Source organism: Notamacropus eugenii, chromosome 1, assembly GCF_028372415.1.
Source record: "Notamacropus eugenii isolate mMacEug1 chromosome 1, mMacEug1.pri_v2, whole genome shotgun sequence".
Classification (NCBI taxonomy): domain Eukaryota; kingdom Metazoa; phylum Chordata; class Mammalia; order Diprotodontia; family Macropodidae; genus Notamacropus; species Notamacropus eugenii.
The window spans coordinates 462905469-462918092 of NC_092872.1; the positions used below are offsets into that span (position 1 = coordinate 462905469).

General features: G+C 40.0%; 1 protein-coding gene across 2 annotated transcripts in view; it reads right to left on the reverse strand.

The window, feature by feature from the left end:
* The window catches only part of ABCC11 (ATP binding cassette subfamily C member 11), a 71118-nt gene that overhangs the window by 18751 nt on the left and 39743 nt on the right, over window positions 1-12624 (reverse strand). For both annotated transcript variants that reach the window (XM_072632142.1, XM_072632141.1), the window contains exons 14-21: window positions 12056-12128; window positions 9862-10065; window positions 8528-8662; window positions 8334-8418; window positions 6882-6971; window positions 5792-5895; window positions 3725-3925; window positions 1107-1333 (exon numbers count right to left, since the gene is read on the reverse strand). In XM_072632142.1, the coding sequence (XP_072488243.1) occupies window positions 1107-1333; window positions 3725-3925; window positions 5792-5895; window positions 6882-6971; window positions 8334-8418; window positions 8528-8662; window positions 9862-10065; window positions 12056-12128 (1119 nt within the window). The remainder of the gene's footprint in view (window positions 1-1106; window positions 1334-3724; window positions 3926-5791; window positions 5896-6881; window positions 6972-8333; window positions 8419-8527; window positions 8663-9861; window positions 10066-12055; window positions 12129-12624) is intronic.

Consider the following 12624-nt stretch of genomic DNA (forward strand, 5'->3'; position numbering starts at 1 on the left):
GGACATTTGCGTAGTAAGGGCCAGAGCCAGGTCTAGAACCACAATGTGCTGAGTCTCTGCACAGTACTTTCCCCACCACTTCACATAGATTCGCACAAGTGTTCAACTTTTTGGCTTAAACCTAATATACTGATTCAAAATGTAATGAAATGCTAGTGTCAGGGTCAGAGAGTCAGAACAACACTGGGGAAACAGCAGATATATTATAAAATCCTGTTATTTTTTAACTTTTGTTAAAATCAAAAAATGAACCTCATAATTTTTAAAGCTACCCCTTCTCCAAACTACAATCCATTGCCATCATTCTCTACTTTATCATTTCACCCATTCCCAAAATCATTCTCCCTGATTCCTTTAAACCTCACTTATATTTTATTTTGTTCTATAGTGATTTCTTTCCTCTGTTATCTCCATAATAGGTTTTAAACTCCTTGAGGGCAGGGACTGAGTTTTATTCCTCCTTGTATCTCTCCTATTGCTTGGTAAAGAGTCCCATACAGATTTGTCTCACATATTTATTGAATTGGAATAGGAACCAAATACTTATAGATAAATGAGGACCCTGGGAGAATGAGACCACTATGTGAAATTTAGTTCCAGAATGCCTCTTCCCCATGGTGAATGTGTCTGTCTTCTAGCATAGTGGTTCTCAGGAGTGCATGGAATTATTGTAAGAGGTCCTCAAATCCATCTGTGCTCAGTAATTGCCATTTGGATTTTTATTTAGTTCCAGCATAATATGCAGCATAAAATGCAATTATTTAGGGGTTGGAGGGTTCACAAAATTTTTTGACATTAAAAAAGTTCTTTAGGAGGGAGTTTCCATTTTGGCCAGCCATGGTTTTTAGGGAAAAGTTCTGTCTTGCAGGTCTAATACTTTTCAATGGCCTTAAATAGAGTACTGGGCTTTAGATATACTAGCGTTAATTGTCCCCAGTAAAATTTTACCTTGTGCTATTCTCTCTTGTGCTATCCTATGTTATCTACTGTATGTAGAGTTAAGGCTTTTGACTACAACATGCAAGTTTTATTAATATGATCATTATGAAACATGCAGCTTTCAAATTATGAAGCTTAATGCCAAGTTGACTAAGAAACATACTCACCGAAATAAAAATAAAAAGACAACACCAATCATGCTTCCAACGATCAGGAAATAAGGAGACAGTATAAGCACAATGATCAAAACAGACAACACCAAGAAAAACAAAAGTAGGAACTCTTCTGCAACCAATGGCAGTATTTCATCCAACTCATTCAAGTCCCCAGAAAAACAGTTCAAGAATCGACCATCAGGAGTTGTGTCAAAGAAACTCATAGGGCAACGGAGAATCTGTGGAGTGACAAAACCATCTGACATTAGCATTGTGAGAGGTCCTGAAAGCAGAATCACAGAGCAGGCAGCATCATTGAATCCAGTCGAATCTTTCTGACAGAGAAAATAACTGAGGCCCCTAAGAGATGATGTGACTTGCCCAAGGTCACACAGGCAGCAAGGATTTGAATCAAGGTTACTCAGTTCCAGTCTAGGGCTCTTTCTATTGTATCTCATTAGCTGCCTAGCACTGAGGCATGACCTGCCATATACATATAATAAGCACTCAGTAAATTCTTGTTGATTGATTAATTAAACTTTCCATTTCCTGACAGAATGTAAATTTCTTGAGTGAAGGTACTATGTTTTATTTCTTTGTATTTTCACTGCCTGGCACAGTGTCTAACACGTAATAGATGAATAAATATATGTTCATTGATCAGTTGATGACCTCTTAAGTTTTTTCTTTTCTAAAAATTTCACCTAACTGAAATAAATAGAAAGTCACTGGCATCAAGAAGAAAAAATAAAACCCTCCTTGAATCGTTAGTGAACGTGTAGTTATTTGGGTTGTAAAACGTTCTTGGAATTAAATTCAGCTGAAATGCATTTGTACTGGAGACCAAACACACATAACCCGCAACAATGCCGCCTAGCTAGTTCTGAAATTTAATCTTCCATTTTAACAAATACTTACTAAGGGCTTTCTGTGTGCAAGGTCCTGGGCTATGTACTGGAAATAAAAAGATTAAATATGATAGACTCCCCTTGCCCTTACAAAAGTTACAATTACTTGAAAGGATAAAACACACACAAACCCAAGTAAAGAACAAAATAATGAGAGGAAATGCAGAGGAAAGGTACAACATACCGTGTGGTTTTAGAGGAAGAAGGGATGAACACAATAGTAAAGCAATGAGAAAAAAGGAATATGAGCTGCTATACAGGGTCCACAGATTCAGAAGTGGAAGGGATCTTAAAGGATAGTCCAGTCCAGTTCCTCCTCTTTACAGATTAGGAAACTGGGACCCAGAGAAGGGAAATAATTTGCTCAGAATCACATCAGTAGTTTGGAACAGAGCTAAAAATCAAGTACAAGTTCTCTGACTCCAAATACATTATTTGGTATTGCTGTTATTACTATTATATCATTCTGCATCTTTTTGATTTACTTAAAAGTATGCTTATGTTTTTATAATCAAAAAGTCACCTCCCATACTATAAATATATATTATCCAATTTTTTAAGAGCCTGAAACTAAGCCCAGAAAATAGCCAACCAAGATTGTTGTAAGGAAGGTTATAGTCACCTGGTTGCAAAAAAATATTTCTATCAGATATTAAAGGCCAGGAGAGACATGCTCAACCAAAATTTCATTAAATCTTTATTTTGAAATCAACTGACAATCCATTATGTGGTTTGAGATTGGCTTGTTGTTGAAATCCCTGGATCTGAAGAGGTTTGTAAATTTCCAGAGATGGGGGAAATTGCTCAATTTGATTAGAGGAATGACAACTAGATCATAAAATTGAGAGGAATCTTGAGAACATGAAGGATGACTGGGAGCATTTGGCATCTGTATTTTCACCAATGGTACTTAAACAGTGCTCTACACATGCTCCTGCCCAGAAAAGGTCTTTCTGGATTAGGAATTCCTGGTGTCCAAATAGCCCACCTGATATTCTGTTTGAGAAACAGACATTTGGCAGAGAATGGAGTGCAGGGAGAAAAAAGAAAATTCACTTCCTAGGAGTCATATTTGAAGTTGAAAGATTTCCCTAAAGTTTCATCTTTTATGTATTATGATCTAAAGCAACAAAAGGAATGGGAAAAGAAATAATACTTAAACTACAAATAATAAAATACAATACTGGTCCAGATCTATGCCTCTGCAAATTACATCCCATGCTATTAGTCCTGTCTCTGGGGCCAGATAGAAGAGTCTAATCCTTCAACATGACAACCCTTCAGATACTTGAAAATAGCTACAATGGATGCCCACTCTCTGAGTCGTTTCTTCTCTAGGTTTACCATCTCTAGTTCCTTCAACCAAACGTCAGGTGACCTCTGACCATCTTAACAGCCATATTTATTATTGTCCTTTTACCATCTGGATGCACTTCTCCAGATGCACTGTGATTCTTCAATGTCCCTTTCTAAAATGTGGTGCCAGATCTGAATATAAAAGAGATAGCCTGACCAGGGCAGAGCACAGAAAGACTATCATCTTGCTCTTAAGACTGTTTTAGCTTTTTTGGTTGTCTTGTCATGCTGCAGACTCGTTGAAACTGCAATCACTGAAACCCCTAGATGTACTGTAGTCTAATGACTTCTCCCTCTTCCTACACCCATGAAGTTTGTGGCCCCACAGCAGAGCCAAGCTGGAAGTCCACACAATGGTTACTGTACCTTCGTGAAGAGCTGGTCGTGAAAGGCAGTGGATGCCCTCCTTGTTGTCTTGGTGAAAATGGCTGAATGCATGACACCTGTGAAAATCAGTATCAGGGCAGATGCTGCATACACGGATTGGTAAAAAAGCATCTGGGGATTGTCATGTAGGTTTCCTAGGCCCAATTGTTCTGTTCCATTGGTCTTGCTGCTGTTATTGGCCTTAAGGAGAGAATGAGGAGAGCACTGTGAGGTCACGGGCAGTGTCAAAGGGAGAAAAGACTTTGATTCCATATTCAGATGGAATCAGGAATTTATACTCAGTGAAATTTCATCATTCCATGCCTTCCTTTTGCTCCTCTACCTTTTTAAACTCTATGCTTAAAATGCACCCCTTCCTCAGACTTTCTCGGACTGCTCCAGTATTGATTTCACTTGATTTCCTAAATCACTTCCTCTGCTAGCTGGTAGTGAGATTTTGTGTTCATCTGAATGAACTTAATCTGCATATCTACTGTAATATCAAAGCTTCTACCTCCTTCCATGGTGTGCTTGAAGAAAATGTTCCCTTGTCCTCTGCCCAATCATGCTTGTGACAACGTGGATCAAGAAAAAATAAGACTAATCTACGCAACTCAGTCAGGGCTGCAGTCCAGAAGTCCTCAACACTCATTCAGTTGCAATATGGACAGTATTTATGCAGACAATAAGGAGAACGTAGTAGATTTAGACAGTGGACATTTGGAAAACTTCGAGCAAAGGAAGCAAATATGAAGAGAGGTGGGAAGGGATGGGGCAAAGAGGAGAAAAATAAAGGTTACACAGAGGAAAGAAGTAGGGGCAACAAGTGGTATCAGCTCTGAAGATCAGAATAGACATCCTGTACTTAGTGGAGCATCTTGAAGCTTCTTAAGGTTATAAGCATAGAACATTTTAGACTTTTCAAAGTACATTCACATTTATTACCTAATTAAATGTTTACACAAAACCTACAGGTCGGGACAGGACTTCCTAACCCTCTTTACAGATGATGAAACTGAGATCCAAAGTGGGGAAATGTTTTGGCTGTCTAAGTTTGCACATTTATTTGATGGCAGGGTTGACCAGCCCTCAGAAAAATTGTGAAATTAACAATGTTGGCTTTCTGGATTTTTCCCAATTCTTCCTGTGCCCTTTCACATATACTATCTACAAGGTCCCCAGTATCCTAAAGCTCTTCCCCTTACAATAATAACAACTCACAATTCTGAAACACTTTAAGGTTTACAAATCTCTTCTCCCTCAACTATGGAAGGTAGGTAGTACCCCTTAGTAGTAGCAGTTTCATTTTACAGATAAGGAAACTGAGGCCTAGATAGGGAAAGTAACTTCTATAATCACAGTTTAAAAAAATGTCAAGGTAGGTACTTGAACCCCCATCCTCTGGGTTCCAGCTCCAGTGGGTTGTTCTGTTTTTTCTCACTATACCATATTATCTCCCATACCTCACGTCAGAGAAGAAAGTAATTTGATAAAGTATTTACTATGGGGATAGTGATTTATCTTCTTCTGGAGGTATTTGCATTTTAAAAGCTGATCCACAAGGAGAAGGCAATGTTTAAGTGAAAGGAATGAGCTACTAATGAGGGGATTTAAATTGTCACAAGGGGAGTTATTTTTGGTCATGAATAACTTCTGATGTCCTTCTAATCGCACAGAGGCAGTCACATATTCTTTCCATGCATTAGCTTGGCTCAGAGCACATTTTGGAGGTTATAACTCAGGCTTCCTAACTTTTAATACAATGCTTCCAACTGTGTGACTTGTCATCTTTGTAGAGTGGCAGAATTTAAGCTACTTGGAGGCCTTCACACTTATGTCTTTGTACCTCCCACGCCTCATAAAGTGTCTGGCACATAGTGAGTCTTAATAAATGTGTGTTGTTGTGCTGTGTAAGTGGGACTGCATTCCTTGTGCATCCATGTTCACCTCTTGCTAGTATTCATAGAAAATAGACTAGTTTTATCCTAGGCTGGTGTCACATTCAGCATGGTGCCCTACTCATCATGGCACAACCAATCCCCAGGAAGTCATCCTCACTGCACTTACCCCTGAGCCCTGTTGGAGCCAGTAGCTCAACCACCAGAAACTGAAGGTTGTGAGGCTGACATTCACTATCATGAGAATTAAAGTCAGGAAACTGATGATGTAACCTGAGGTGGGGATGAGGAGAAGATAGGTGAAGATTAGTTCTGGGGTAGCTAGAAGATATTGCCAGAATCCAGCTTCCAAAATTACTGGACAAATTTGGTTTCTGAATTTTTGGTCCTCCTGACATGGAACCCCTATTCATCTTGAACATCTTGGTGTCTTAGTTATAGGACAAGAGGGATGAATTTTGAAAATGGGGTAGTGGTGGTAGTGGATGAAAGAACATAGAATAGGGCTGAAATTGTAATCCACAACTTGAGATCTCCATCCAGGTTGATACTGATCTATTATCTTGGGTCCAAGCTTTTGAGTAACCTTGACTTAACCCAACTCTATTAACCATACTATCATCCAGCCCACCTAGCTCCACCTTACCCACAAGGATATCATGAGAGATGCTAGGTTAAGGCCCCTTCTCCAGCATTTCTCTCATAATTACAGATAAGTATGTATGTCCTCAGTATACAATGTTTTCCATAACATTCCCACACTCTTTTAAACTGCAGTCTGCCTGTCTCTATCCTAATGTTATAAATGCCATGCTGTCCCATTTGAGCCCCATTTAACCATCCCCACCCCTCACAATCTATGTCTTTTTATATTGATATATTTTGTCTCCCCAGCTAGACTGTCATTTCTTTGAAAGCAGGAATTATTTGCTGTTTCTTTGCCTCTCCTATATATGGCACCTAGCAAAAGGGTAAGTGCCAAGTAGATATTTTAGTAAATGATTGACTGATTGCCAGTAGGCAGAGAATACAAGAATATGAAGGAAGGGGATGCTAGGAACAAGACTGAGCCACCTCCTGGTCCTCTTCCCCTGAATATGCTCTTCCAGAACACAGAAATACAACCAAAGCCAAAATGGTATTCCTGCTACAGGGTGCTGGCACATCCCAGCTGTGGCACCAAGACTAGTTACTGAATATTTCTGCCCATAGATAGCATCAGCTAAAGAGAAAGGCAAGATCCTGAGGAATGGGATTACCTCCTGCTCCCTGGATGTAATGGTGATAGACTTTCCAGCTCAGGGAACCTTCTTCCATTTCCTCCTTTTCAGTAAGCTGACTCTCCACCACTGAGTAGGGGGGGAAAACATTCAAATCCATTATGCCTCCTATCACTTGGCTCGCCTATAAAATGGCATAATAATAGCAACTTGCCTTCTCTTGAACATTGTTTTACAAAAGCATTTTCCTCATAATAACTATAAAGAGTAGGTTCTATAAGTATTACTAATCCCATTTTACAGATAAGAAAACTGAGGTTTAAAGAAGTAAGGCCTGTGGTCACATGGTTGGTAGGTTTCAGGCCCCACATCTCCTGACTTAAGTCGAGCTCTCTTAACATTGTCTCACATTAAGATTGGTCTGTGGAAGGTTCTCTACAAGTGTTTCCTTTTATTTCCTAGGCTTTGAGTCCTTTACAATTGCCTCTAATCTTAGAGGAGAAGTAAGAGGAAGCCAAAAGTCCCAAGAATATTGCTTTGCTATGAGGCTTCCTTCCCTATAGGGGAATACTACTGGGGACCCAAAATCAGCCCTGCCAGACAGTCTGAATCATTCTTGGTATGTTTCATGCACAACAAATGCTGAAATCTCTCTGCAGTCTGAGGAAATGCCACCCCTTCCATAAGTTTGGGCCCTGCACTGTCTAGTAAGCCTGGGCTGTCATGCCAGGTCCATCAGAGCATTGTCTGCCTCAAGCAGATGAGGAGACACTTTCAAATACCAGGAGCTTTTCAGCTTTGAAAAGCTGAAGAGGATGGAGACAGCACAGTCAGCCCTGAGTCCACCCTGGTCCATTGCTGAGGAAGCAACCATCTCCTTAGCTCTGTTGGAAGCTTTCAGCCCCTGTCCCACTCCAAGTTCTTAAGGGTCCTAACCTAAAGCTTCTAATCTGATCCCTGTACATCTCAGCTCTACAGACCTGGAATTTCTGCTTTAAAAAAAATAACTATTCAATTCAAAATATTTTAAAGTTTATAAAACTTTCTTTAAAACAACTTTGAGAGATAGATACTACAAAAATATTACTTCTCAGTATAAGGAAGGATACTGAAGCACAGAAGGGTAAAGTGATTTTTTTTCCCATGGTTACATGACTCTTAAATATCAAAGACAGAATTTGAACCAAGGTCTCAAGAAGTCTAGACCTCTCTCCACTGTGCCACATTGCCTTCTGATCGGATCTCTTATCACTGACCTACCAGTCTCATATCCTTGATCACTTCACATCCACCACCACACCATATAAGTGACATTGCCCTGGAGAAAGGATTCTTTTTTTTTTAAAGTGAGAACAACCATTATTGCTTCTAGAATAAAAGTACTGAGAAGGGGTTAGATGCTGAATGCACAGAAAGAGACTCATTGAGCCTAGGACTTGGCTATTGGACAGTGTAAACTTATTCTCAAAGGAATCTTAAAGGTAGCATTACCTGGATTTTCATTGAAGAATCCCTCCTGGGAGTAGAGATCTACCTGTGTCTTCTCTGCTATATTTTTTGCCCCATCTGTTGTATTCTAGGGAAGAAAGTCATCAGTACCTTAAAGAAACATGCCCCCAGTACTGCACAGTTTCTTTCCATGCAGCATAGTATGAGGGATTTATTTCAAGGGCAGTAGAGATTACCTGTGCAGTCTCTCCACATATTTTCTGGATGAGCTGGGAATATTGTCCCTTCTTCCGCAATAATTCCTCATGAGTTCCACTTTCACATATTTTCCCATCTTTTAGTAAAATGATCTGGTCACAAAACTCTAAATACTGTAGTGAAATGAAATTGAGAATATGAGATCAGATGGCAGATGTGATAGTAATCTGGAAAAAGTTAAATGCCTTATCAGTATTCAGGGTATTATTCTTTTTAACAGCAATAGTATTTTAAGAATCTGATTCTAGATGAGACTTGGGGAATTCTCTTTCATTGCAGGTCTCTGTGAATTCAATGGATTGGATTCAGTTATGTCTGGAAACAGACAGATGTCCATAAAGTGTTGGAAAGGTCCTTAGGGAGCCCCTTAATTTTAAGGACAGAGAAACAGGCCGGGGGGGAGGTCACAAGGTAAAATAGTGGCAGATTCGGAGCTAGAACCCATTTGATTGGCATCCCAAAGTTCATACTCTCCTACCAGGATGGTTATCTTTCATTTAGGCCTCTGTACTTGAGAGCAGAGCCAGGGTGTATGTGCAAATTAAGCCTGTGTAACAATTAAGGCAACACAGCCTTTCTGGAAAATCATAGATTCAAACAGAGTTAACCAAGTTTAGAGCAGGAGAATTCACTGAGTCCAACCCTTAACCTTGTAGTCTGAGGCTCCATCCCTTGCCTTCAGACCTGCAGCTATCAAAATAACCTGAGAACACTCAATTATTTGTCCTATTCCTGAAAATCTTTAGGGTCAGGAATCCCCCATCATCAAGACTTTTTTCCTTATTTCTAATCTAAATCTCTTGTCTACTCCACTTAATGGATATAGAATCAGACCATCACCATCTCTACGTAGCATATATCAGACTATCGGCACCTTCATAAACCTAAAGACAGACAGTTCAATTCCATCTTGCAGATAATCATTCAAATTTTACCAGCCTAAAAATCTTTTACCAGTCAGTCTACCTTCCCTCAGGTATTGTGAATAAAATTCATATTTCTTCTAACTCATATAGCATGTAATAGAAAAAGCTATCAGAGGACACAGGTCTGAGTCCTGGCTCTGCTATTTAGTGCCTTCTGTTCTTGAACAAAAAATTTAACCCCTTTGAGTCTCAGTTTCCTCATCTTTAAAATGATAGGGTTGGACTTGATGCTGTACAGTATCTCTTCCAGCCCTAAATCTTTGATGACACCATTTGCCTGACATTAATGGAAAGGACTCATTATAAGGCTTTGTACAGTTATTAAATCATGGGGGACTGGTCACCTTAATTAATCAGAATATTTTTCAACAAATGGCTACCGTTACCTGTAGCTGGTGAGTCACCAGAACCAAGGTCTTCCCACTGAGTGCTTTCTTAATGCACTCTTCAAATATGTGCTTCCCAACATGGGCATCCACTGCTGAGAGAGGGTCATCCAGCAGGTAGACCTCACAGTTGGCATATACAGCTCGTGCCAAGCTGATCCTCTGCTTCTGACCCCCAGAGAGGTTGAGGCCCCGCTCCCCAATCTGCAAATGGGGAATAAAAAGGAAAGAACCAAGCAAGGTGATCAGCAAGAGGCAGATGATGAACACAATCCAGTCAAGCTTTCATTATCTCCATCCAGAGTTTTGTCCTACGTGGAGTGGATATGACTGGTCCTTGTTCAAGTCAAACCTTTGTTTAGAAGGGGCCCAGATGGTCAGTGCCAATGCCAGGGAATCCGAGGCATGAGACAGGTCAGAGAGCTGATGTGGCTCTCATGACTGATCATGTTAAGGAAGGTCTGCAATGAGCTTCACATATTTTATCTTATTTGATCATCATAACAATCCTATGAGGTAGGAACTATTATCATTCCTCTTTTATGGATAAAGAACCTTAAGGTCAAGAGTGGCTAAGTGACTTGCCTTGCATCACAGAGAAGGATTCAAATCTAGGTCATCCTAACTTCATGTCTAGCATCCTCTCCACTATGTATGCCACCAGATAGTGAGGCAGGAGGTTTGAGTACAAATCTTGCCCCTGTCACTTGTTTGCTGTATGATTTTGTTCATGTCCCTTTGTGCCTCTGTCTTATCTGTAAAAAAGTGATAACAAGATCCTGCCTATCTCCCAGGGGACTTGTAAGGTTCGGATATCACAGGAGATGTGAATGTGCTTTGAGAAGTTAAAAATAGGGGTAGCTAAGATACCAGCCCTGGAGTCAGGAGGACCTGAGTTCAGATTTGGCCTCATACACTTACCAGCTGTGTAACTCTGGGCAAGCCATTTAACCCCAAATGCAAAAGAAAAAAGGAAGGAAGGAGGGAAGGAAGGAAGGAAGGAAGGAAGGAAGGAAGGAAGGAAGGAAGGAAGGAAGGAAGGAAGGAAGGAAGGGAGGGAGGGAGGGAGGGAGGAAGGAAGGAAGGAAGGAAGGAAGGAAGGAAGAGTGGAAGGAAAGGTAATAGCACCACCACAGAATGGAGATAGTGGATGGAGTGAGTACTGGACCTGGAGCCAGGAGTATCTGGGCTTACCTGTGTGATCACTGGCAAACCTCTTAATTTCACTGAACTTCAGTTTCATCATGTGTAAAATGGAGATAATATTACCTATGTTACCTCACAGCTTTGCTATAAGGCTCAAACAAGATAATATGTACAAAGTGTTTTACAGCCTTAAACATTATGCAAATAAACATCAGTATTTATTATCATAATTGATGCCTCTACGAAGTCAAGTTGTTCAGATCTGCCTGGGAAAACTATCATTCAGATATGCTCCTATGTGGTAGCTCTTATGGTAATGAAGTCTTCTTTTCACTTGCTTGGGAATTTTAATTACATTGTTTTTATTGATAACTGTTTCTTTTTTATCATATTCCTTTCCAAAAATATCTCTCCTCTTCCCCTGCCCAGTAAATCATTCTCTCTGATGCAGATTTTTAAAAGAACGGGGAAAAAAAGAGTTTAGCAAAACCAACCAACACATCAACCGTGTCTAATAGTATATGTAATATTCCACACCTGTAGTCCTCTATCTCTCTATAGAAAGGAGAGGACTGCATTTTCTTGTGTCTTCTCCAGTGCCAACTTTGGTCAGAATAATTGCACTGCATTCAGATGAGGGATTTTTTATAAGGAGGGAGAGTAACATTGCTTGATCCTAAGGTGAGAGCTGAAGATGACTTGGGGGATGGATTTGTTCATTCTCAGAAGCTAGGATAAATTAGGCTCTGATTATTCTATAAGAGAACCTCAGGAAGAGAAGGTATCAGAAAAGGCTTGAGGATCACGAAAGAAGAGATGCAGAGGTTCTAGTTTGAGTAGAGAGGGCTCTGGGAACTTGGGAAGTGTTCTGTTTCACCTAAAGAAATATTTCTATATACCCATTGATCTGAAGACAGTTAAGTAGACTCCTGCCTGGCAGACTAGAGGAGTGTAGAAAGGATAACTGGAGGAGATTCTATAACCTGAATGCATCAGTAATAAAATGGATGTGACCTGATATCTACCCAGACTCTCTCATATCACTCACTTCAGTCATGTCTCCATAGGGTAAAATTTCCAGGTCTCTCTTCAGTGAACAGGAATGGATCACCTGGTGATATCTGAGGAAAACCAAATGGTAGAAAGGTAAGCAGTTTTCAAAACTATCAACTTATGATTCTAATTCATGTGATCTTGGGCAAGTCTCTTCCCCTATTCAGTTTTTCATCTATAAAGTGAAGAGATTGGGACTAGAGGATTTCTTAGGTTACTTTAGGTTCTAATATTCTCTGATTCCACAAAATATGTTACTGACAATCATCTCAGTCTGAGGTGGGCCTTGAACACAGGTCTTCCTGGCTCTAAGGTCAGTTCTCTATTCACTGTATCAAATTTCTCTACACACACACACACACACACATATACACACACATACACATATATGTGGGAATGTGGTTAAATAATTTTTGTGGTTGTGCTTTGTTATTTTCTTCTCCAACTCATTTTACAGATAAGGAAATTGAGGCAAACAGGGTTAAATGACTTGCCCAGGGTCATACATCTAGTAAGTATCTGAGGCTAGATTTGAACTCAACAAGAGAAGTCTTCCTGACTCCA